The sequence below is a fragment of the Pongo pygmaeus genome, chromosome 10 (genome assembly GCF_028885625.2).
Source record: "Pongo pygmaeus isolate AG05252 chromosome 10, NHGRI_mPonPyg2-v2.0_pri, whole genome shotgun sequence".
Taxonomy (NCBI): Eukaryota; Metazoa; Chordata; class Mammalia; order Primates; family Hominidae; genus Pongo; species Pongo pygmaeus.
Window position 1 is genome coordinate 121503891 of NC_072383.2, and position 26714 is coordinate 121530604.

Here is a 26714-nt window from a genome sequence, read left to right on the forward strand (position 1 = left end):
TGCACAGGAGTGATTTATGCAGTAGCTGGAGGTTAGTCAGGACTCCAGGATGCACCGCAGACACCGGGGCGATGATCCTCGGACTCATTAATAGGGAGTCATTTCTGACTCAGGTTCACTCTCTGCGTCTGCAAGTCCCGTTCCCCTTGGCGCGCCCATCTCCAGGATTCATCCTCTCCAACGGGTGACGAGCACCGCCTGCCGGCGGCCCGCCTCTCGGCTCCTTGGCCTTTTGGCCACGCCCCCCACCGGAGCGCAAGGCGCACGCTCCCCGATTTTTCTCCGCCCCCGTCTTCCGGCTTCTCGCAACATCCGCGCAGCGGCGGCCGGAATCTCGCGATAAAGGCTCATTGTCTCGCGGGAGTGCTGCTGGCGGATTGGCTCTCGGACGGCCCTGGCCGGGGAGACGAGTTGCATGTGTTGGTTCAGCTGGCGATAGCGGCGGGAGCGGAGCCGGCGGGGCCTGTGCGACCGCCTGGGTAACGACCCCAAGTGCTTCTCCCGCTCCCGAGAAGCTCGTAGAGAGTGTGGGGGAAGCTGAGATGCTGCCTGGCGGAAGGGGGCCGGGCCGGGCCTCTCCACACCCCCGCCCACAAGGGCCCCTTCTGGCGTCCCCGGGGTTGCTCCTTCGCCTCAGACCTGATCGCCCTTTTCCCCTCAGTGCTCTTACATTCTGTCCTCGTTTTCTCTCCTCATCCTTCTTAGGCTCTGGTCATCCCGCCCTCTCCCATGCCCTTTTTAGACTGCCCAGGCCCCTCTTGTGGCGTTTAGCTGCCCCCACACCCTGCACCCCGGGCTCCTCCGATGACCCACCCCTTGTTCCTAGGCACTTCCAGCCTCTCTCCATTCGGCGCCTTTGTAGCCCTTCTCTCTTGCTGCAGTTTGCATCCCTCCCAGATCACCCTCAGACCTTTTTGCTCCGTGTCTGCCGTGGGTACTCACCCCATCTTTCCTTCCCCATTGCTTCCTGTTTTTCACTACTGAGTCCCTCTGCCCCATCCTTCATGGTCCATTTGCTGTTTGCTTCCCCGTAGACCTGTGGAGCAAGGAGATGTTGTGCCTGGGATTGCTCATATTTTATGAATCGAATGCAGCTTGTATCCCCCACTCAGCAACAGAATTGAAACAGCTTTGGGGTGGGGAGGTTTCTGTTGAGAGGAACACTGCTCTTCTGGGGCCTTGGTTCTAAAATAGTGAGGGTGTGTTATTTTCCTTGCTTATAGGTTTGTGAAATGGCAGCTGACATTTCTGAATCCAGCGGGGCTGACTGCAAAGGAGACCCAAGGAACAGTGCCAAGTTAGATGCCGATTACCCACTTCGAGTCCTTTATTGTGGAGGCAAGTGTTCGTAGCCACAGAATGACTTTTACTCACTATATTTTTTTGCCTTATAATGTTTGACATTTGGTGGTATTAAGCTTTTTTCCCCATCCTTTTCATTTGGTGAGTTTGTACTGTGGGAGAGGGGTCCTGGGGAGGAGGAGGCATGAATTAACAGAGTTTCCCAACCTGGGTGATTTGTGTCTAGCTACTCTGCCTGAAGAAGCTTACAGTCCTTTTGGAATAGAGATGTACAACTAGGTTATGTCAGCCTGAAGGTCCTCAAGGTGTATGCTAGTCTAGCTGTCAAAGGAGGGCTTCTTGGAAGATTGTGAGTTAAGGATGGCAAGGACTGGATGAGAAGATGGGGAAGGGTGTCCCAGACAAAGCGAACGACTATGTAAGAAAAAGCTTGGTGGCTGTCTGTGAAGAAGTGAGCGGCTTTGAGTTTGTCTGGTGTATCGTATAGGGAGGGTGCCCGTTAAGAAGTGGGAGAAGGTGAGGTTGGAGTGTTGGGTGGTAGGACAGTGAGGAAAGTCTTCTTGGTTTGACTCATGATATATGTATTACGTTTAATCAAGATCTTTTTCACTTTCGAGTGTTTTTCTTCATTTTCAATATAGAAGTATTTGTGAATTGTAAATGCTGTATGTATTTGCATCTTGGAAACTTTCAGAAAAATTTGAAGATACAGGACAGTAAAAGGGCAAGTAAATATTTTTTCAGTAAATATTTCTCAGAACTTACCGTGTGCCTAGTGATGTTTTAGGTGCTGGGGCCTGAATAGTGAATAAGTCAGAAGATCCTTGTTCACGTGGACCTTACGTTCTGTGACTGCAGTAGAGACCACATCTGACATTTAAGTACTGTAGAAGAAGAAATGATGTCTTTTTGCCATTAAAAGTAATGGCAAAAACTGCAATTAGTTTTGCACTAACCTAATCGTTTTTTGAGCAGGAAAATAAAGTGACAAGAGATTAATATGCTGCATTATTTGGAGGAAATAGAACCCACAAATTTGAAGGCCACTTTCAGAAATGTAGATTTGAGGTAAATAAGTGCCTTGTTGAGAGTGTAAGCAGTATAAAAGTGAATAAAGAGGGTTAATCAAAGAAAAGATAAAATGTTTAATGGTGAAAAAGGAAAAAGATATTTCGCAATTGAGAGAGTTGAAAAACCAGAACACCACTAAAAATGATGACTTTGAGAAAGATTCGATTTGGAGATAGATAATAGGCTGACTTGCAATACAGTGAATTTGAGTTTCTCCGAATGGAAGAATCCAAGTACGCTGCATTCGGCAGCAGAGAGAGGCAGTATATGAGCTTTTCTAAGGGAAAAAGAGAGAAAAGCCAAAAGATTCTTGGGGTGTACCTGGAGCGAGGTGAGCTGGATAGATTTCACCACATAGAGAATTGCTTAGTTGGTGAGAAGTTTGGAAGCTCAGTGAAAATGTCAGTCTCTAGAAATCTTGTTTTATTTTTCTGTAATTATGAATTAAAACTAAGGGGCCGGGCGCAGTATCTCACACTTGTAATCCCAGCACTTTGGGAGGCTGAGGCAGGCAGATCATGAGGTCAGGAGTTCAAGACCAGCCTGGCCAACATAGTGAAACCCCATCTCTACTAAAAATACAAAAAATTAGCCAGGCCTGGTGGCAGGCACCTGTAATCCCAGCTACTTGGGAGGCTGATGCAGGAGAATCACTTGAACCCGGGAGGCGGAGGTTACAGTGAGCCGAGATCACGCCATTGCACTCCAGCTCGGGCAACAGTGTGAGACCCTGTCTCAAAAATAAAAAACAAAACTAAGGATGTGAGAAAAACTGATACATTTATTTTAACAAGATGCTCAGAATATAGGTTCCTGTTATATTTTTATATAATGATTACCTTGAAACAACACTTTAAATTTGGAAACCTGTGTGAGTAAAGGATAATATCTATTCCCTGTGACCTCAAAGGGTCAGTGAACTAGGACTAAAGTGGAAGCTACCAAAAGGTGCCTTTCTACCTTGTCAACACTCTCCAGAACAGTACAGGCTTCCACTTAATGTAAAAACATTCTTATGCTTAATTGAAGAAACCAGTAGTGGAGATGGGATTAGACTGTACCTTTTAATTTCTTTCTAACATTACCATTTTGTAAAAGTAGTGGATTTTGTTAGCCAGCTTGGTAAGAAAGTATGATGACATTGTTAATAGAGTCCACATCATAATAAACAATTTACAAAGACTATAAACAATTTTTACCTAGTATCTCTGATGTATAAGGTGCTCGGCTAAGTTCTCTGGAGGCATATAAATTGGCAGAGGCCTTGTCTGTCTACATATAACTTACACAGGGAAGATGATGAATGCTGAAAGAAAGAGACAAGAAATAGGCCAGGCACGGTGGCTCACACCTGTAATCCCAGCACTTTGGGAGGCCAAGGTGGGTGGATCAGCTGAGGTCAGGAGTTCAAGACCAGCCTGGCCAACATGGTGAAACCCTGTCTCTACTAAAAATACAAAAATTAGCTAGGCGTGGTGGCAGGCGCCTGTGATCCCAGCTACTTGGGTGGCTGAGGCAGGAGAATCGCTTAAACCCGGGAGGCGGAGGTTGCAGTGAGCCAAGATCGTGCCACTGCACTCAGCCTTTGAGAGTGAAACTCCATCTCAGAAAAAAAAGAAGAAAGAAAGAAAGAGACAAGAAATAAAGATTAAGGACTAATAGCTGCAGTGTCAGTACAGGAGGGGAGAGATTTATAGGAAATTAGGGGAAGACTTCATAGAGGCAACCACAGCCAAATGGGGATTTGAAGGAAAGGTTGCATTCAGGCAGGCACAGAAGGGCTGAAGGTTGGGCTTGCCAGGCAAAAGAGTGGAGGTAGGAAAGTATTTAATAGTGGGTAGTGTGGAGGGAGTTTCGAGTGTTACAGTTTGGTTGTATTGTGGAATTCATGAAGAGGGGCAGCCGGAAATTATGGCAGCGTGGTTTGGGGCCAAGTTCTGGGGCACTTGATTTGTAGATAATTGTAAGTCATTGAAAGTTTTGGAGCAGTGAAGTTACATGAAGATGAATCTGGCAGCAAGATAACAGTTGAGGGAGGCAGGCTTATTGGCCAGGCTATAATAAGACTTTAGACAAAATTAATGAGCATTTTAATGAGTGGCATAAGTGAGGAAGAGAGGTTGAAAAATAAATTATGATCGTAGGATGAACAGTATAAAGCAGTTAATCAGATTTGAGGACAAGGGAGAGGGGAGAAATAAACTGGATGTAATTCTGGCAGACATTTAGTATTGTTGGAGTGCTTAGAGAAGAGGGAAAACCCTCCAATAGAATACCTGATTGAAGAGAAAAATAGAAGCGATAGTGACATAGGCATTTTTCTTACATTCCTTCCCCTTCCCTCCCTTTCCCCTTTTGCAAAAAGGATGCAAATTAGAGAATTTGCTCTCAGCTAAAGTCTAGGGTTTCAGAGAGCAGCTCGAATTCATTTAGGAAACACATTTTAAGCATCTGCTCTGTGGCAAACATTGTGCTCCATATACAGAAATAAGACATAATTATCTTCTGGAAACTGAGCTTAACTGGGAAGACAAACATTTTAACAGATAAGTTATAATGTACTAATTGTATACTAGAGGGCTGATCAGACTGCAGTGAGAATAAAGAACCAACCAGTTCTATCTACTTGGGAGAACTGAAAAAAGGGAAAGTTAAAGTATTGAGTGGATTTTATGTTTGTACATTTAATCTTCAAAACTGAGATATTATGGTTTTATTGATAATAAGCTTCTCAATTGTCTAAGTGGTGGGGCCGGGATTAAAATCTAAGGCAAGCCGTTATAACATCAGCTTCAAGGAAACTTTGCAGAGTCTTGAAGGATGAATAGGTGTTTGCTGAAAAGAATGGCATGGATAGAAGTTCATTGTGGTCGGACCATGGGGTGGTAGGAGTTGAGTCTGGAGAAGTACGATAAGATGTTTGAAAAGTTCTTAATCTGGGAAGTGATGTGATTGGTTATATCTTTTTGGATAATAACTATTTGGAAGGAAGGAGGAAGTACCTGAAATGGGTTGAAACTGGCCACAGTAATCAAGTTTAGGAGACTTTATTGTTATTTTTATTTTTTCCACCCTCCTCCCCAAATTTAGAAGACTTTAAAGTATGAGATGATTGAGGCTTAGTGACACTATATACAAAGTTAGTGATTTTGGTGACTGTTGACAGTGAAATTTGTAATTGAAAATACTGACTTTCAGGAAGTTATTTGATTGTGGCTGTTCATTCTCTGTTATAGAAAGGCAGTTTTTGTTTGTTTGTTTGTTTTTGAGAAGGAGTCTCGCTCTGCTGCCCAGACTGGAGTGTAATGGCGCGATCTCAGCTCACTGCTCCACCTCCGGGGTTCAAGCGATTCTCCTGCCTCAGCCTCCCGAGTAGCAGAGATTACAGGCGCCTGCCACCGTGCCTGGCTGGTTTTTGTATTTTTAGTAGAGATGGGGTTTCACCATCTTGGCCAGGCTGGTCTCGAACTCCTGACCTCGTGATCCACCCGCCTCAGCCTCCCAAAGCGTTGGGATTACAGGCGTGAGCCACCAGACCCGGCCATTCTGATGTATTCTTAAGACTAGATTTAGTTTATGATCTTCTGCCAAGACCACCACAGAAGTGCTGTTAATTTCAGTGCATTTTATCAAGAGGTACCTGGCTGTGGATTAGTCCCATTCCATGAAGTGGTAACTTTGCTCATTTGGCCAGGCACAGTGGCTCACACCTTTAATTCCAACACTTTGGGAGGCCGAGGCAGGCAGATCATTTGAGCTCAGGAGTTTGAGACCAGCCTGGGCATCTACAAAACATTAAATTAATTAGCCAGGTGTGGTGGCAAGTGCCTGTAGTTCCAGCTACTCGGAGGCTGTAGTGGAAGGAACACTTAAGCCCAGGAATTCGAGGCTGAATGAGTTAAGATCACATTACTGCACTACAGCCTGGATGACAAAGCGAGACTCTGTCTCTTTAACAACAACAAAAAAAGTTGGAGTCTAGAGGCTTAATTTTTTTTTTTTGAGATGGAGTCTTGCACGGTTGCCCAGGCTGGAGTGCAGTGGCACAGTCTCAGCTCACTGCAGCCTCTCCCTCCCAGGATCAAGCGATTCTCCTGCCTCAGCCTTCTGAGTAGATGGGACTACAGGTGTGCACCACCACACCTGGCTAATTTTTGTATTTTTAGTAGAGATGGGGTTTCACCATGTTGGCCAGGCTGGTCTTGAACTCCTGACCTCAGGTGATCCACCCACCACGGCCTCCCAAAGTGCTGGGATTGTAGACGTGAGCCACCACACCCGGCCTAGAGGCTTGATTAGATTCAAGTTAAGCAGATTTTGGCAAGAAGGTTTCGTGGATGATGTTTCGTTCGTTATGTTGCATTGCATCAAGAGCTCATAATGTCAGATGTTTCACTATTAGTGATGCTAAATTTGAAGGTGACGGCTAGATGTTTGCATTGAAAAGGTACAGTTTTCCCTTTCCAAATAAGTACGTGATCTGTAAAGAGAAATTGACTTTTTTAAAGCAAATAATGGTGAACTTAAAGGAGCTCCCCCAATTTCTTTATTGCATTAGAATTTTGCTGAATCGGGCCAGGCACGGTGGCTCACACCTGTAATCAGCACTTTGGGAGGCTGAGGCCAAGGCAGGCAGATCACTTGAGGCCAGGAGTTCAAGACCAGCCTGGCCAACATGGCAAAACCCTGTCTCTACTAAAAATACAAAAATTAGCTGGGTGTGGTGGTGCACACCTGTAATCCCAGCTACTCGGGAGGCTGGGCTACGAGAATCACTTGGACCCAGGAGGTAGAGGTTGCAGCCAGCTGAGATGGTGCCACTGCACTCCAGCCTGGGCAACAAAGCAAAACCCCAATTTTTTTTTTTTCTGAACTAAATATTATTTGAAATAGTATACAAAATTTGTAGCGTTAGTATTTGCTGTGATGGTGTTTAACCAATAATTGTATAGGTATATCCTGAAAGTGTGGCTGAACAACTATGCCTAGTATTTGAACTTGAATTGTGAGGAATATAGGGCTGTAGCTAACCAGGGAGATCTTTGGTGGAAATAACCCTAAACTATAATAGACTAGACTGGACAAAACCAATGGATTCCAGTTTTCGTCTGCCACACACCACCTTTGTCATTGGATGAGCTGTTTAACTCTTTTAGTGCCTCATCTATGAAACAGTGATTGTGTGGTAGCATGGTAGAATGTTACTAGGGTAAGGTGAAGGCAGATCATTTTCAGCTGTCAGGTGCCACTAAGTTGCTTGTTTACTTCGTGTAATCTAAGTTAGTGGTTAACAGCATGAGCGTCAGAAACAGGCAGATTCAAATCCTGTTATCCAGATGCAAGTGGTTATGTACTCTAAGCCTCAGTTTCATCATCTGAATATAGATATGGTACTTATCTTACAAGGTTGAGACAATTAAACATAATAATGGATATAAGGCATAGCAAAGCATTTGTCACATACTAGGTGCCCAGTGTGTGGTAATTGCTGTGATTACATGGTATACCACCTTCCTCTCCCTGAGAAATCTCAGGATATTGGACACACTGAACTACTCCATTCTAAACCTTAAAAATAAAAACAAAATAAGCAGTTGACTCAGTGTTATAATTACTAATTGGAAGCTTTTCCAGTTCTTCTAGTCCATTATTAGCCTGTACAGGCTCTAATACCAAATGACAGGATTGAACCAAGATTCCTTCTAGCTTTACACTTTCATGATCTTATGTAGCATAACATGAAAAAGACTTGGCAACATAGCGCGATCCCGTCTCTACGAAAATAAAAAACTTAGCTGTACGTAGTGGCTCACGCCTATAGCCCCAGATACTTGGGAGGCTGAAGTGGGAGGATTACTTGAGCTGAGGAGTTCGAGGCTGCAGTGAGCCATGGACACACCACTACACTCCAGCCTGAGTGACAGAGTGAGAGTGAGACCCTTACTCTAAAAAAAATAGGCCAGGTGCGGTGGCTCACGCCTGTAATCCCAGCACTTTGGGAGGCCGAGGCAGACGGATCACCTGAGGTCAGGAGTTTGAGACCAGTCTGGCCAACATGGTGAAACCCTGTCTCTACTAAAAATACAAAAATTAGCCGGGCGTGGTGGCACACACCTGTAATCCCAGCTACTTGGGAGGCTGAGGCAGGAGAATTTCTTGAGTCCAGGAGACAGAAGTTGCAGTGAGCCGAGATCGTGCCGCTGCACTCCAGCCTGACAGAAAGAGCAAGACTCTGTCTCAGAAAAGAAAAAAGGAAAAATATATTGCAAAAAGATGGTAGTAAAAATGCTGCTAAAGTTTATAAATGTGTCAGTATGAATAAAAAGTGGTGGCTGTTTTGGTAGAACTATCAAAAGAAATAACCAGGCTGGGAACAGTGCTTCACGCCTGTGATCCCAGCACTTTGGGAAGCTAAGATAGGTGGATTGCTTAAGCCCAGAAGTTTGAGACTAGCCTGGGCAACATGGTGAAACCTCGTCTCTACAAAAAATTAACTGGGCATGGTGATGTGCATCTGTAGTCCCATTTAGTCGGGAGACTGAGGTGGGAGGATCACTTGAGCCCCTGGAGGGGTGGAGGCTGCATTGAGCCATGATTGCACCACTGCATCCCAGCCTGGGCAACAGAGCGAGACCATGTCTCAAAAGAAAAGAAATAACTAGTTTCCTTCAAACTCTGATGTATGGGAAATTGTTCGTGTCTTAGCTTAATTTTTTGACCTGCTGAAATTCTTATGGTAAGACCTCATTATATACAAAATAGCATATTTTGATGTTCCATCAGCTGATGGAGACACTCTTTAGATGAAAAAGTCAAAATAGTATCATCTCAAATAACCATGTGCCTTTCACCTCAAAAACACTGAAGAGTAGCATTTGAAAAGTGGTATAGAAAACTTATAGGAAAAATGTAAAAATGAAACATTTTCTCAAATATAAAAGTAAGGATAAGCCCTGTGTATGTGTGTACATATAGGTGTTTAACATTTCAAATCTTTTTTCTTTTTATTTCCTCAGTCTGTTCATTACCAACAGAGGTAAGTTCTTTAATTTTTTTTTTTTTACCTTATGTATTTGAAGTTATTCTTGGTTTTAAAGCTACCTTGAGAACTTTATTTTTCATTTTTGATTATTTGATAGTAAAGCTTTAACCTTTTATAGAGAACTTTGATTTAGAATAATTTTTTGGTCTTATATATTCTTTCCTAAATTTACACCTTAAAATCATACATGTGCATCTTTTGCACATGGCTGTGCAGTTTGGATTTTTGCATGGGACTTATGAATAGTCAGCTAATAAAATAAGAGTAACCTTAATGCCAAAATCTACACAAATGAGCAGAGGAAAGAAAGAGCAGTATAAATTATGTGTAAGACTTTCTAAGTCCAGCTCTATGAGCAAGTCATGAAAATGAGGCACTTATGTGCTCAAAGCAAGAAATAGAGGGAGAAGAAATAAATTGATACTGTGAAGAGGTACCTAATCCTTCTTAATATCTAATTTTTTATGGGACATATCCTGGTTGAATACAGATTTCCTGTGGATAAGAAGTCAGATGGGAGTGGTTTGTTTTATTCTTTGTATTAACAAGTATAGGGAGTGATTTTTAATTACGACATTGTTTGACTGAAAATGTTTTGTTGTGACTCAGTTCTTTTTTTTTCTCCTAGTACTGTGAATATATGCCTGATGTTGCTAAATGTAGACAATGGTTAGAGAAGAATTTTCCAAATGAATTTGCAAAACTTACTGTAGGTATGAACATTTTTTTTTCTTGCATTAAACTTCTGTACCTGAGACAAATGCATGTATGGCATTATTCTAAAGATACAAAAGTCCTCCTTTAGTAGGATATTACAGAATTAACATTTATCTGTTAGCTGTTTAAGTTCTTTCTGAGATAGGATAGGTCTGAATATCAACTTTCTTATATAAAAAAGTAAATGGGCCAGGCGCAGTGGCTCACACCTATAATCCCAGCAGTTTGGGAGGCTGAGGCAGGCGGATCACAAAGTCGGGAGATCGAGATCATCTTGACTAACACAGTGAAACCCCATCTCTACTAAAAATGCAAAAAAAAAAAAAAATCAGATGTGGTGGCAGGCACCTGTAGTCCCAGCTATTCGGGAGGGTGAGGCAGGAGAACAGCGTGAACCTGGGAGGCAGAGCTTGCAGTGAGCCGAGATAGCGCCACTGCACTCCAGCCTGGGCGACAGAGCAAGACTCTGTCTCAAAAAAAAATAAGTAAATGATTGGCTGGGCGCAGTGGTTCACGCCTGTAATCCCAGCACTTTGGGAGGCTGAGGTGGGCAGATCACCTGAGGTCGGGAGTTCAAGACCAGCCTGATCAACATGGAGAAACCCTGTTTCTACTAAAAATACAAAGCTGGGCATGGTGGCGCATGCCTGTAATCCTAGCTACTCAGGAGGCTGAGGCAGAAGAATCGCTTGAATCCGGGAGGCAGAGGTTGCGGTGAGCCGAAGTGGCGCCATTGCACGCCAGCCTGGGCAACAAGAGCAAAAAACTCTGTCTCAAAAAAGCAAAATTAAAAAAAGTAAATGATTTAGGGGCAAATATATATTGATTTTTATTGTAAGCGTACTATATGCTACTCACTGTTTCAGATTCTGAGGATAAGCCAGTAAATAAAAGATTTCCTACTCTTGTGGCAATTACATTCTAGAAAGGGGGACAGATTAAATAAGCAAAACATGGTATGTAGACAGTAATAAGCAGGAAAGGGGGAGATAAGAATTGGTGGGAAGGAATTTGAAATTTTAGGTAGTACCCAGGGAAGATTTTGCTGAAAAGGTGGCAGTGGATTATTTTGGAACTGAGGGAATGAGTCATTTGAGTATCTGGCAGAACATTTCTAAGCAGAGGACACAGCCTGAGGAGCGGCCCTGAGCAGAAGCTTTCCTAGTATATTCAGGAAACAGCAAGGAAGCCTTTGTGTCTGGAGCTTATTGAAGGACTGGAGAAGAGTTTGATATGAAGTCAGAGTAGACCACACCGGGTAGGGCATTGTGGGCCGTTTTGGCTTTTGCTCTTAGTTAGATGAGGAGCTTTTGGAGGAGTTTAAGCAGAAGAGTGATAAGGTCTGACTTGTTTCAGCAGTATCACTTAGGCTGCTCTGGTAAGAATAGACCAAAGAGGCCAGGTGCGGTGGCTCACGCCTGTAATCCCAGCACTTTGGGAGGCTGAGGCGGGCGGATCACAAGGTCAGGAGATGGAGACCATCCTGGCTAACATGGTGAAACCCTGTCTTTACTAAAAATACAAAAAATTAGCTGGGCGTGGTGGCGGGTGCCTGTAGTCCCAGCTACTTAGGGAGGCTGAGGCAGGAGAATGGCGTGAACTCGGGAGGTGGAGCTTGCAGTGAGCCGTGATCGCACCGCTGCACTCCAGCCTGGACAACAGAGTGAGACTCCGTCTCAAAAAAAAATGGAGTTGCCATTGCCAGAGGTGGGAAGGCTATGGAGGAACGGAATTCCTCAGTTTGCTCATATTAATGGCTTCTCTTGCAAGATTGGTAAAAATGAAGGCAGTAGCAAGAAGAAGAGAAAGCCTGGTCTGGGAACAGGCCTGCTCAGAGACACCCAGTGCTGCCCCACTCATTGCTCCTTGACTTTCAGGTGATTTCCCTGACACACAAACCCCTAACTTGGTAAGTCCCTTTTGGCTGGTAGCTACTCCATCACTGTCAGTGGTTGGATAAGAACCCTCAAGTCTGGTTTTATATTCAGTCTACATGTGGTTGTCCCTGAATGGGACCTTCCTGGGATAGGATCATGTCTGAGCGGGTGGGGAGCTCTTCTCCAGATGTCAACAAAATTAGTAAGTTTAGATGCTAGAGCACTCCTATAGAGCCCAAGTGTTCTATGCTCCTTTCCTGTGGCTAAAACTTTCAGCCCTCACATATCAAAAGACTGGGTTTTTTTCTCTTCTGTTACCATACACTTACTAGAATGATTTTAGAACTAGACTTGAATAGAAATCTAGCAGTGTAATCCATTGCTTTACAAATTTCATGCTCAGCTCTTGGTAAGATGCCTTACTTGTATATGAGGTTGCTCAAAGGTGATTTTTTTTAACAGTGTGAGATGATGTTCATGCTTTTGTATTTCATTTTTATATCTAGAAAATTCACCCAAACAAGAAGCTGGAATTAGTGAGGGTCAAGGAACAGCAGGGGAAGAAGAGGAGAAGAAAAAACAGAAGAGAGGTGAGACCTAAATTCATATCTTGATTTGTACAGTCATACCGTCACTGCGATAGAAGATGTAAGTAATTAAAAGGGTTCCCAAAGCCAGGCACAATGGTGGGCGCCTATAGTCGCAGCTTCTTAGGGGGCTGAGGCAGGAGGATCGCTTAAGCCCAGGAGTTCAAGGCTGTAGTATGCAATGATCATTCCTCCACATAGCCACTGCACTCTATCCTGGGCAACATAGTGAGGACCTCATCTCTTACAAAAAGGGGGAGGTTCTCAACGTTAATACCATGTACCTGTTATTGTAATTCCCCATGTATATCATACAGAGAGGCACATACTAATAGTCTCAGGATCATGGTTGGATGTGGTATGATTTGGGCTGTGTCAGTAAATTGGACCTAGGAAAACATGCTTATTTGCCCTGTTTGTATGTAAAAAACAGACAGCTAAAATTCCTGTGTCTTCTATTTAAGTAGAGTGAGGACATTTATATAAAAGATTTTATCTTCTCATTACTTCATTACTTCTGATAACTCAGTTGAAAACTTTGTTTTACAGCTGTTGCATACACTTGACTCACTCCTTCTCAAACCAACTCCTGGTGCTGTGGATCCTGTACCCACCTGTTTCATTTTCATTCATTATTTTCCCCTGTGACTAAAATTCACTTATAAATATTTTCAGGACTTTGCGTCTTTAAAAGAAAAACTCTCCCCAAAGCTCATGTCTTTCTTTACCTTATCCCTCTCCTTCCCTTAGCCAGATTTCTTTACTAAGGCCAGACTCCCTATCCCCACTTCTGTTCTGTGGTACACTGTTCACTCCTCAGTCCATCCTAACCTGACTTCTGGCCACTGCAGCTCCTCCGATAAGGGTCAGCAGTGGCTTACTTATTGCTAAATAATAAGCTCACATGGCACTCCCTCTTTCCTGAAACATTGTCCCTGCTTGGTTTCTGTTCCTTCCTAGCTCTCCTATCACTCCTCCTTAGTCTCCTCCTTAGTCTTCTGTGCGGACTTCTCCTGTTTCTTCTGTCCTTTAAAAGTCGGTGTTTTCAGGATTCTGTCCTAGGCCCACTTACTTCTCATTCTGCACATTCTTGTTGGATGATTTTATCACATTCCTAACTTCTGCTGCCCAGTATACACTTAAAATTCCCAAATCTGTATCCCTGGATCTGGCCTGTGTCTCTAGGCTAGAAGTGTGCTTTATCCCAGAAGCACCTCAAACACTGCACTTTGGAAATTAAGCTTACTGAGTCTTGAGTCTCAAGTCCCAAATTGACTTCTTTTTCTCTATTTTGGTTAGTGACAACACTATTTATTCAGTCATCTAAACCAAAGCCCTGAGAACCATCTTACATTCTCTCTCTCTCTTTACTCAGTTCTAGCTTCTGTTCTTTCCCCTCCCTCCTGTCCTGCCTGTGGCCTAGTGGCCATTACTGTTGACACTGCTTTACTTTCAGTTTTTTGCCTGAGCTAACGCAGGAGCCTCTGTAGGGGCCTTTCTATCAGTCTTACTCTTCACAGATCCAGTGACTGCTGTGTATGTAATCTTTTGCTTTTCTGGCTTCATCTGCTACATATTCATAAGCATCCTTCAATCAAGACAAGTGAAGTTCCCAAATACAACGCCTTTTCTTATCTCTGTACTTGTTCCCTTTCCCTGGAATGTCCTTTCTTATGCCTCTCCAGCCTTTTTCCCTTTACCTGGACCTTTCCTTATTCTTCAAAACTCCACCTAGATATTACTTCCTCTAGGAAACTTTGTGTCCTCTGGAAGCAGACTAAGTTGTTTCTCTGCAAAGCTGTCATAAAGCCTTATTCATGGATCCTATTATTGTATATATCAGGTTGCTGTAACTTTTTACTCCCTTCACTAGACTGAGTCTCTGGAGGGCAGGGGCTATGTTCTGTTCATCTTTGTATCCTTGGCTCTTATCCCAGTGCTAGGCACATAGTAGGTACTTAATAAATATTTATTGAATGAATACTTGGATGTGTTTAGTAATTTTTGTATTAGAGAAAAAGAAACCTTTTGAGAATTAATAAATTTAAAGACAGTATTCTCTTACGTCAAAAACAACTAATGCTAAGCTCTTTCTTAATAAATAAAGGTGGAAGGGGTCAAATAAAACAAAAAAAGAAGACCGTACCACAGAAGGTTACTATAGCCAAAATTCCCAGAGCAAAGAAGAAATATGTGACAAGAGTATGTGGCCTTGCAACTTTTGGTGAGTTCAGGCTTAAGTATATTTAAAATGTGTGAACTATTTTCTCTCTCTGTCTCCATCTCTGTCTCTCTCACATACCATGAAAACTTCACAGGTCTGTTTTTTGCTAAGAAGATAAATTTTGCATTTCTAACTATAGCTTCAAAATTAAATTTTAGAGAAATGTCAAAATCTTTTGTAGAGGGGACTTTTTACTTTCTGGAATTCCTGCTTGGGCACATTTTATGTGGGATGAGGAGGGCTGGGTAGGATTCTCTTTGAAACCAGTCAGTGCTGCTCCTCTGTCCTCTGCAGGCATGGTGGCAAAAGGTTGCAAAATGGCTCATCCCCTCTGGGAATGACAGCAGAGGTTGAGGAAGGTGGCAGAACGTCCTTCTTTAGAGCCCCTCAGTTCCTGGAAGCCTTGAATGAGTAGTGAAACTGGGTGAAAATCTAAACTATGATGCCTCTATAAGACAACACAGATTGAAAAACAATCAATAGGCTGGTCTGAGTACAGTGGTGTTTACAACTAAATGATCACAACCACTTAAGATTTCTTTGTTCCTTCTTTACTCCCACTGCTTCACTTGACTAGCCTTAAAAAAGAAAAAAGAGGCTGGGCGTGATGGCTCATGCCTGTTATAATCCCAACACTTTGGGAGGCTGACATGGGCGGATCACCTGAGGTCAGGAGTTTGAGACCAGCCTGGCCAACATGGTGAAACCCCATCTCTACTAAAAATACAAAAATTAGCCAGGCGTGGTGGCACATGCCTGTAATCCCAGCTGTTCAGGAGGCTGAGTCGGGAGAATCGCTTGAATCCAGGAGACAGAGGTTGCAGTGAGCCGAGATCGAGCCACTGCACTCCAGTCTGGGCAACAGAGCGAGACTCCGTCTCAAAAAAAAAAAATGAATAAAGTGTCCCTGGATTTATTTTGGTCTTAATATGAGTTAGGGGTAGTATAGATGATTCTGTTTTTATGTATTGAGCCTTTATTTGACCTTGAAAGTGTAAATTGCATTGTTAAGATCTCTATGGTAGTTTGTATTGTTCTGAAAGGAATATAAAACCCATTAACAATCTGTTTTATGATTTTAAAATGCAGATTAAATTTCAAAATGGAAAAACATCTTTGCACAATTCCAATTACAGTTCTTGCTCTTTCTTTTTTTAAAAAAATAGAAATTGATCTTAAAGAAGCACAAAGATTTTTTGCTCAAAAATTCTCCTGTGGTGCCTCAGTAACAGGGGAGGATGAAATTATCATTCAGGGAGACTTTACAGATGACATAATTGACGTCATTCAGGAAAAATGGCCAGAGGTGAGTGCATGGAATACATACATCGCTAGAAATGTTTTTAAAGCAAATTGCTTCCATTTTTTCTTAATTGCAACCACAACTCATGAGATATAATTATTTGTGTTTTATAGGTAGATGATGACAGCATCGAAGATCTTGGAGAAGTAAAGAAGTGAATTTGAAAATTTGTCTGTATTTAATGGCCTGAACTGAGAGTTGATATGGCCAAAGGGAGAGAGGCCTTTTAAAATATATATTCTACAGTAAAACTGTAGACTGCCCTCGTCCTTGGCATTTTCACTGTTCTGTACAAGGCTGCTTGTTTTTTTATTGCCAAAGTCAAATAAACAGGGGAGACTGTCATGCTCATGCATGAATAGAATTTAGTCAAATAAAAAATTTTGGTCATTTGGTACTGACTTTCTCTGTCTTTTTTTTTTTTTTTTTTTTTTTTTTTTTGACAAAGTCTCGCACTGTTGCCTGGGCTGGAATGCAGTGGTGCGATCTCGGCTCACTGCAACCTCCGCCTCCCGGGTTCAAGTGATTCTCCTGCCTCAGCCTCCCGAGTAGGTGGGATTACAGGCCACGCCCAGCTAATTTTTGTATTTTTAGTAGAGATGGGGTTTCACCATGTTGGCCAGGCTGGTCTTGAACTCCTGACCTCGTGATTGGCCCACCTTAGCCTCCCAAAGTGCTGGTGTTACAGACGTGAGCCACCGCGCCCAGCCTGAGTTTCTCTTTCTCTCTTTAACTTAATTTTTTGAAAAACCCGGTAGACTTTTTGTAGGGAGCATTTTTGTTGATTATTTTACTGATCTAAAGCTGAGTGATGTTTTAAAAGAATTTGAATTTGGCTTCCTCACCAGTAATATGTCTCCTTGCTTCTTTGATGTGATAGTTTTGAGATGGGTGAGAATCTAATAGATTTGTGGTTGAATTTGCTTTGTTGTTATGAAGTCCACCCTATGGGCACAATAACATAATGTAGGAGCTGTTCGAGCTATTCTGGAGATTATTTGGTAAAGTATACTAAAAGCCTTAAAACCATGTATGTGCACTGTTTGAACCAGTAAGCCACTTCTTTGACATTAGAAGACATTAGAAGAAATCAGCCTTGCATAAAACTTATGGATGAAAGTATTCATCACAATATTATTTATAATAAAAAATTGCAAATATTATAAATGAACAATTGGGAAATGGTTAAAGAAGTGATGGTGCATTGTGTGGTAGAATATTATGCATATGTTTAAAGAATCATATTTTCTAAGATTATTTGGAAGCATGTTTGGTAATGTCAAGTGGAGTACCCCAGATACATTTTAGACATTTATCATCATCATCTGTTCTGAGTGGAAGGCCGTTCAGAGGGGCTAGAGGTTCTTATTCTGGCTATAAATTACGTGAGTAAAATTCCGCTAACCAGTTAAAAATACTGTACACCCATGCTCAATATATAGTCCTGGAAATAGCAATTGAAACATGTCTTCTCACAAGAGAAAATGACAGTTTTAATGATGTATTAGATGAATTTAAACTTTTAAGTCAGGTGCTGCAAATTGGAAAGAAGACTTGTGTTTTAAATTGCTGTGGACACTTTTAAGAAACTTAGAACATATAGAACCCTTGTTTATTGCCATGCAAATTACAATCTTGAATGAGTGTTTTTTAAAAATAAAGTATTAGAAAAATGTGTAATAAAGATGTAAAATTAAAAAATGGAATTCTCCATTAACTGTGGATTTTACCAAATAGAATTACTGGTGAAGCAGATTTATCCATCGAGACTATCTGCTATGCGTTATGTATGTAGTCTGTTGGTGCTGAAAGATGTCTGTGTGCCTGTATCAACATGTGACTTCATGTAAAGTTTCGTGTTCACAGTTCTTAGCAAATGCAGTTACAATCCATAGATAGCCAGCAGTAGATGTTACTCCAGGAAAATGCAGGATTAAAATTGTCCTTGTGTATAACATGTGTGAATCATTTTTTTTAAACTGAAATTTAAAATGCAACATAGTCTAATCTCTGATTAAAATGTACTAATAGGGCCAAGCTGCTTTGATGCACGGCTGTAATCCCAGCACCTAATGTGCTAATAGGGCTAAGCTGCTTTGATGCACGGCTATAATCCCAGCTGAGGTGGGAGGATCACTTGAGTCCAGGAGTTCAAGACTAGCCTGGGCAACATGGCAAGACCCTGTCCCTACAAAAAATACAAAAACTAGCCAGGCATGGTGGCGTGCGCCTGCAGTCCCAGCTACTTGGGAGGCTGAGGTGGGAGGATCACTTGAGCCTGGGAGGTTGAGGCTGCAGTGAACCGAGATCACGACACTGCACTCCAGCCTGAGCAACAGTGAAACCTGGTCTCAAAAAAAAAAAAAAAAAAAAAAGTACTAATAGTTAAAAAATTGATTTTACACATTCTCACAGTCTGCCATTTTTAGTAAAAAACGTGAACCTTTAAGCAGCCTTATAAGAGATTTTCCATGATTAAGCTGGCAACTTTTATTGCAAATACTTTTTGCATATAGTTTTGATAAGTTTCATTTTTAAAAAACATGCTGACAGTAAGTGATTTTAAACTTTTTATTATTACATAAAAGCCAGTCTGTGGTAGCTTTGTCACTCTTTAGTTTAAAAGTTGATAAATTACTGTTTTAAAGATGAATTTTATCTTTTAGTTCCCTGTTCTCATTATTTACTAAATTCCTTTATTTAGGAAATCAAATAGGGAGACTGGGAAAAGTTCATTCAGAACTTCAGTTTGGATTAGACTGTGTGAGTATAAAATCAGATGCAGTGTAATTCTTGTAGCTCTCACCTCTGTCATATTTTTAAAGTTATGTATTCTCTTTAATTTTTTCTGTTGTTGTTTTAAAGAAAACCTGTGGGGAGCGAAGGTAAAAACTATTGAGATTTTTAATTTGTACCTTGCCATCATAATCCTCTTACCATGCTTAGTTACTATTTATGAACCATAATCAAGATGAGCCTAATTTCTTACTATTCTAGATACACACAATTTTATTAATTTTTGAGACAGGGTCTCACTCTGTTGCCCAGGCTGGAATGCAGTGGCGTGATCACAGCTCACTGCAGCCTTGACCTCCCAGCCTCAAGTGATCCTCCCACTTCAGCTTCCAGAGTAGCTGAGACCACAGGCACATGCCACCATACCCGGCTAATTTTAAAATTTTTTATAGAGTTGGGGGGGGTCTCCCTATGTTGTCCAGGCTGGTCTCAAACTCCTGAGCTCAACCTATCCTCCCACCTCGGCCTCCCAAAGTGCTGGGATTATAGGTGTGAGCCACTGCACCCAGCCTGTACACGTGTTTTTACCTGAGTGTTACACATCGTTGCCTGGTGAACAATGGCACTTGAGGACTTTCTAGAAAAATACCAAGTCTTAACAATGGTGAAACCTAAGAAATGTGAATTAAAACACTCCTCGCTTCAAAAATTGACATTCAACCCGCATTCCTTTACATCTCATCACCACCAACTTAATGCAGTCATCTACTGCTAGGCTGTTTTTAGCAACTACCCAGAATTTGCTTTGTTGATTTATTTATTTATTTTTATTTTTTTGCATTTCTGTGATGGTCAGGGAAGTAGACCACCTTTTTGTATTTATTGGCTATTTGGTTTTGGGTTTTGGTGGTAGTGGTGGTTGGTGTTTTTTTTTTTTTTTTTGATACGGAGTCTCCCTCTATTGCCTAGGCTGGAGTGAGGTGGCGCAATCTTGGCTCACTGCAACGTCCGCCTCCTGGGTTCAAGCGATTCTCCTGCCTCAGCCTCCCGAGTAGCTGGGACTACAGGTGGGCACCACCACATGTGGCAATTTTTTTTTTTTTTTTTTTTTTTTAAGTAGAGACAGGGTTTCGTCATATTGGCCAGGCTGGTCTCAAACTCCTGATCTCATGATCCGCCTGCCTCGGCCTCTCAAAGTGCTGGGATTACAGGCATGAGCCACCACATCTGGCCTGATTTTTGTTTTTTTGAGTCAGGGTCTCACTGTCGATCAGACTGGAATGCAGTGGCATGATCACAGCTCATTGGAGCTGCCATCTCCCAGCTCAAGTCAGCCTCCTGAGTAGCTGAGACCACAGGAGTGCACCACCACGCCCAGTTTAAAAAAAAATTTATTGTTTGGCCGGGTGCGGTAGCTCACGCCTGTAATCCCAGCATTTTGGGAGGCCGAAGTGGGTGGGTCAGCTGAGGTCAGGAGTTCGCGACCAGCCTGGCCAAGGTAGTGAAACCCATCTCTACTAAAAATACAAAAAAGGTGGCGTGGTGGCGGGCACCTGTAATCCCAGCTACTAGGGAGGCTGAGGCAGGAGATTTGCTTGAGGCCAGAGGCAGTTTGCAGTGAGCTGAGATTGTGCCATTGCACTCCAGCCCAGGCAACAAGAGCGAGACTCCATCTCAAAAAAAAAAAAAAAAAAAAAAAAAGTTTTTTAGAGACGAGTGTCACCATGTTGCCCAGGCTGGTCTCAAACTCCTGAACTCAACAAATTCTCCCACATTGGCCTCCCAAAGTGCTGGGATTACAGGCCACTGCGCCCAGCTTTCTTGATTTTAAATTCTAAGACATTGCCTTGGTCTCCCAAATAGCCTATCAGTAAAGCTTCAAAGTAAGAAATCTTAATTTTGTTTTTCCATTTTCAGATTGTATTTTTTGAACACAAGGGCATGTTTTGGTATTTCATATTCAACCAAAAAGTAAAGTTGAAACCCTGTAAGACCGTATTTAGTAATTGTCTTGCTGTCTGATGGGTTAAGCATTCAGGGATGGGCAGCCAGGGTTGAAGTGTGATAAGCCTTATTTTTTCCTGGTCCTGTTCCCACATCTTAGGAAGAGTGAAAGGGGGATGAAGAGGTGACTATGGAAGGACAGGTGAAAAAGCTTAGATTCAACCCAGAATATCGTAGATGTTGTCATGACAGAGTACCGTGGTTCTCCTCATTGCTTTTCAGGAGCCCCCAAAATTAAATTTCCCCCTCTTCATCTGTGATTCTTGGTTTAAAGTATCAAAGGTGCTAGGGTGGCCCGCAACTGTTATCCCCGAGGGCTGGGCTCTGCCTCCACGCATTCGAGAGTCAGGTCCTGTTCTCGGAGCCAGCTACACAGGAGCGAGCAAGATGGAAGATAGGGAAGTGAGCAACTCAAATGTCATAAACCAGAGTGCTGGGGGCAGCGCAGCAGCCTTTATTCACTTATTCATTCCCTGGGTAGTGGTGAACGGCCGGTTCTTCGAGGCCTTCCAGCGCCGGAGCCTCGGGCGTGGGCAAAAAGCGTCCATACGCAGCCTGAGCCACTTGGGAGCCCCCAGTCTCCGAGGTAGAAGAACAGTGCCCACCAGCGCAGCGGGGCTGCGGCCGGGAAACCCTGGCGGGGAGCCCCGAGCCCCGGCGGGCGCACGCCGCGTGGGCGCCAGGCAGGCGGTTGGGGTACTGGGCGGGGATCGGCCGAGGGCGCGGGGCTCCGGGGCTCCGGGCTCGCCCCCGCCGCTCGGGGCAGGCGCGCCGATGGCGTTTCTGAGGTGACGTCGTCCACACCGGCCTTCTCCGGAGGCGGAGGAAACACCTATGAACCCTCCGGCAGCCTTCCTTGCCGAGCGCCAGGTAAGCGGCGGTTCCGGGCGCGGCGGGGCGCCGCGGGAACGGTGCACATTGGTCGAAATCTATTGCTTCTCAAGAACGGTGTCTACTTAAAATGTGAAACAGGCCGGGCGCGGTGGCTCACGCGTGTAATCCCAGCACTTTGGGAGGCCGAGGCGGGCGGATCACGAGGTCAGGGGATCGAGACCATCCTGGCTAACACGGTGAAACCCTGTCTCTACTAAAAATTAAAAAAAAAAATTAGCCGGGCGTGGTGGCCGGCGCCTGTAGTCCCAGCTACTCGGGAGGCTGAGGGAGGAGAATGGCGTGAACCCGGGAGGCGGAGCTTGCAGTGAGCCGAGATCGCGCCACTGCCCTCCAGCCTGGGTGACAGAGGGAGAGACTCCGTTTCAAAAAAAAAAAAAAAGAAACAATACACTAGAGGAAAACGGCGTCACGACCGTTTCCTTAACCCAATAACACCTTGTTATTCAGCCCAGGCCACAGAGTAGCGCGTACCCGGTGCTTACTGTTTAAGGAGGACGGTTGGCGTCTGGGGAGCTGCTTTCCCATTTACCTCGCTGGGTGTCCTTAATTTACACAACCTGGCAAGTAGGGGAAGGAGCTCTCACAGCTCCACTGTACCAAAAAGTCTGGAAGTGGGCTTGCCCAAGGTTCGCGTCCATCAGTGTAGACGACCTGCCTTTGTGTACTCGGTTTACTGCCTGTTTTCCTAGAGTGGAATATGTGCTCCTTGCCTGGCGGTCTGTGGCCCAGCCACTGGCACTCAATAAATTATTTGTTGAATGCATGAATGAAAGGCTAATCCAACACTGGAATTCAAGCCTTGGGACTTGAAATCCCTTGACTCCAAATTCCATTTTCCTTGTTAAGACTAGTAACTGTAATTTATTCATCATTCTTATTTATTTATTTTTGAGACAGGGTCTGGCTCTGTCCCCAGGGCTGGAGCACAGTGACGCAATGTCGGCTTACTGCAGCCTCTGCTTCCCTGGTTCAAGCGATCCTCCCGCCTCAGCCTCCCGAATAGCTGGGACTACAGCCGCCCACCACCATGCCGAGCTAATTTTTGTATTTTTAGTAGAGACAGGTTTCGCCAGGCTGGTCTCAAACTCCCGACCTCAGGTGATCTGCCCACCTCGGCCTCCCAAAGTGCTGGGATTACAGGTGTGAGCCACTGAGCCCAACCTCATTATTCTTGTTTATTTACAAATCTTACTTTTCAAAAAGCAGTAAGGAGGTACAAAGGGCCGCTGGTGAACCTTTAATTACTGTCTTTAAGGTGGAACTCTATTAAAGTAACACTTTTAGTTGTTTATTTCATAGGCAGGGACAGCACCATGATTTGAAATGTGGTTTACAGTGTTAACGAGAGCTGATGTTTGTTGAGTGATTACAACGGGCCAGGCTTTGTGCTCAGTACTTTACAGAGTTTGTCTTGTTTAATCTTCGCCACTCCAAGATGTTAAAATGCTGTTGTTGCTATCCTTGCTAGTTGCTATTGTTTTACAGGTGAGGAAACTAATGCTTAGAGAAGTTAAGTAACTTGCCCAAGGTTATGTAGCCACTAAGTGGCTAATTCTGGGATCACAATTTGGTCAGACCAACTTGTTAGATTTTAAAATGCTGTATGCTTCAAAGAAATTATTGTATTAATAGATAATATTGTTAGACATAAAAATGGCATCACGGTTATATAGGAAATGTTCATTTTTAGAGATGCATTCTGAAGTATGTAAGGGTGAAATGGTATTTTTTAACCAATAATGAAAAGAAAAGGACATTGAAGCAGCCGCAGTGAAATCTCAATAATGGTAGAACCCAGGCACTAAGTATATGGGAGTTTATCGTACTATTGTCTTTGGGTACATGTGAAAAATTTCCTTACAGAATTTGTTTTTTAATGATGTATGTTGTATTTGGATCAGTTACAATATTAAATTGCCCTTAATAGATTGAGTATGTATAGATGCCTTAGATGTTGTAGTTGTCATGAATATTGAACACTGGAAGACTTAATTTTCTTTTTATAGACTAAAATTCCCATTCTTTAGTAAGGATCATTTACATTTAAACAGTAACTATTTCATGATTTTCCTTTTTTTTTTTTTTTGAGATAGAGTTTTGCTTTTGTCGCCCAGGCTAGAGTGCAATGGCACGATCTCAGCTCACTGCAACCTCTGCCTCCAGGGTTCAAGCAATGCTCCTGCCTCAGCCTCTTCAGTAGCTGGGATTACAGGCGCGTGCCACCACACTGAGCTAATTTTTGTATTTTTAGTAGAGATGGGGTTTTGCCACGTTGGCCAGGCTGGTCTCGAACTCCTGACCTCAGGTGATCGGCCCACCTTGACCTCCCAAAGTGCTGGGATTACAGGCGTGAGCCACCACGCCTGGCCACTATTTCATGTTTACCTGTACTTGGTTACTCAAATTGCTGGGGCAAGGTGAGGGATAATGTTATTGATTGGCAGAGAAAAGGGTTCTTGGCAAAGGGGGAGAAAAAGTGCAGAAATAGGTTTATTTGTTTACCCAGTGGGTTTTAGAAACAGTCCCACTTTTTAGGCATGGTACGTATGGCATGACAGAAAATTGTAGAGAGGCAGAGTGCATGGTAGATTTTAACTTGAACATGTTTTAAGTATATATAATCTTTTGCTGCCATGTTATTAACTTAAAACTTAATTGAACTACTTAGAATTGGCAGCAAAAGAAGATATACTTATTTGGAAAAGGGACTTTGGCTGATTTGTTATTGATTTCATTCTGTTTTGATGTGAAACCGCTTTCTATGTTTAGAACATTGGGTCAGAAGTTGAGATTTCCACTATTGAGAAACAACGGAAGGAGCTGCAGTTGCTCATTGGAGAATTGAAAGATCGAGATAAAGAGCTCAATGACATGGTTGCAGTGCACCAGCAACAGCTTCTTTCATGGGAAGAGGATCGGCAGAAAGTGTTGACATTGGAAGAACGTTGCAGCAAATTAGAAGGTCAGAAATACATTCAGTGACAACAGTTACGCACCTCTGTGTGCTAACACATTGATGGGCTCATGGGGAAGATAGAGAGGAAGTAAAGACTGCAATCCCTGCTGTCGTCAAGTTTAGGCTCATTGGAGACAGGAGGACTTTATGAACAGCCACAGTGGGACAGACACACACAAATACAGTAGGACAAGCAAAGTATTTCAATATAGAAAGGGGGCTGGATAGAGCTCCAGTTAACATGGGGTGAGCGCCAGTGGTGAAGCAGAAGTTTTGAACAGGAGTATGAATGAAGATGCCATATGACTAGCCATTTCTCTTAAACTAAACTGAAAGATTTTAGGCTTTTGGTATTGAACTTGATCTTAAATTCCTAAAATGGTCATCTTTTAAAATTATAGCTGTCCGGCCAGGCACAGTGGCTCACACCTGTAATCCCAACACTTTGGCGGATCACTTGAGCTCTGGAACTCGAGACCAGTCTGGCCAACATGGTGAAACCCCATTTCTACTAAAAATACAAAAAGTTAACTGGGCGTGGTGGCGCACACCTGTAATCTCAGCTACTCGGGAGGCAGAGGCACGAGAATCACTTGAACCCAGGAGGCAGAGGTTGCAGTGAGCCAAGATTGCGCCACTGCACTCCAGCCTGGGGGACAGAACAGGACCCTGTCTCAAAAAAAAAAAAAAAATTACAGCTGTCTCAAAAATGGTTGCAAAAAGTTTATTTGATACCATATTTTAATTCTGTCATTCCTTTAGTGCTGCCCTAAATCTGAATGTTCCATTGACTCTAGATTGTTAGTAGAATGCATTAGAGGAGAAAACACTAGATCTGTATAATAGAAAAATAATCTTTTTTCACTTAACATTACTCAAAGGATTCTGTAAATGTGACAATCCAAATCTGTCATTTTTGGTGGGGCGCAGTGGCTCATGCCTGTAATCCCGGCACTTTGGGAGGCTGAGGAGGTGGATCACTTGAGGTCAGGAGTTCGATACCAGCCCAGCCAACATGGTGTACCTCGTCTCTACTAGAAATACAAAAATTAGCGGGGCATGGTGGTGGGTGCCTGTAGTCCCAGCTACTCAGGAGGCTGAGGCAGGAGAATTGCTTGAACCTGGGAGGTAGAGGTTGCAGTGAGCTGAGACTGCGCCACTGCACTCCATCCTGGGCGACAGAGCAAGACTCTGTCAAAACAAAGAAAGGAACAAACAAAAAACCCAAATATATGATATTTTCGTTTTTTGATGACCATCTGATTTTACTCTGACCACACCCACACACGTATATACACACAGTGTTTAAAATGGTTGCTCATTAAATGCAGTATAACATCTTATAGCTCTTACATAAACATGTTAAAGAACAAAGATAACACATATAACATATATAACCCACATTATATGTAGCCATCAGTATTTGATTTTAAAATGAGCAAGATTTGAATAGGCACCTTATGGAAAGAGGAAAATTGAATGGCCAATAAATATATTAAAAGTTTCCTATTCTCATTAGTAGTTAGGGAAATGCAAATGAAAACCAAATTGAGATACTATTTTACCTTTACCAGCCTGGCAGAAATTATCAGGTGTTGGTAAAGTATGGCACCAAGGGAAAGCTGAGACGCTGCTGGTGGGAGTCAGTTGTCACTGCTAGTGTGCAAAATCATTTGGTAGCATCTAGTGAAGCTGAAGGTGTGCATATCCTACAGCCCAGCAAAGCCACTTCTAGGAATATTCTCACCCTTTGATAGACACAGGAATCACCTAAGGGTCTTGTTAAAATTTAGATTCTGATACAATAGGTCTGGGGCCCAAGGGTCTGCATTTCTAACAGGCATCTCAGGCGATGCCACTGTTGCTGCTGGTCCAGGGACCACATTTTGAGAAGCAAGGCTCTCAAGAAACTCTTGAAAATATGCACCCAGATGCATGTAAAAAGGCCTGGTGCTGTGGCTCACATCTGTAATCCTAGCACTTTGGGAGGCCGAGGCAGGT

General features: G+C 43.1%; 2 protein-coding genes across 4 annotated transcripts in view; both read left to right on the forward strand.

Moving 5' to 3' along the window:
* Nucleotides 1–290: 290 nt before the first annotated feature.
* On the forward strand, nucleotides 291–18078 carry DENR (density regulated re-initiation and release factor). The gene is made up of 8 exons (XM_054441854.1): nucleotides 291–479; nucleotides 1224–1338; nucleotides 9390–9409; nucleotides 10044–10128; nucleotides 12516–12599; nucleotides 14704–14820; nucleotides 15987–16126; nucleotides 16237–18078. Exons 2-8 carry the CDS (start codon nucleotides 1233–1235, stop codon nucleotides 16279–16281), a joined length of 597 nt encoding a protein of 198 aa, XP_054297829.1. The 5' UTR covers nucleotides 291–479; nucleotides 1224–1232; the 3' UTR covers nucleotides 16282–18078.
* A 3468-nt stretch (nucleotides 18079–21546) lies between these two features.
* Nucleotides 21547–26714, forward strand: part of CCDC62 (coiled-coil domain containing 62) — a 49452-nt gene continuing 44284 nt past the window's right edge. Inside the window, exons 1-2 of one of the 3 annotated variants that reach the window (XM_063647148.1) lie at nucleotides 21547–21733; nucleotides 24527–24719. In XM_063647148.1, the coding sequence (XP_063503218.1) occupies nucleotides 21698–21733; nucleotides 24527–24719 (229 nt within the window). In that variant the 5' untranslated portion in view covers nucleotides 21547–21697. The remainder of the gene's footprint in view (nucleotides 21734–24526; nucleotides 24720–26714) is intronic. The other 2 variants (XM_054441856.2, XM_054441855.2) reach the window with 2 other exon arrangements.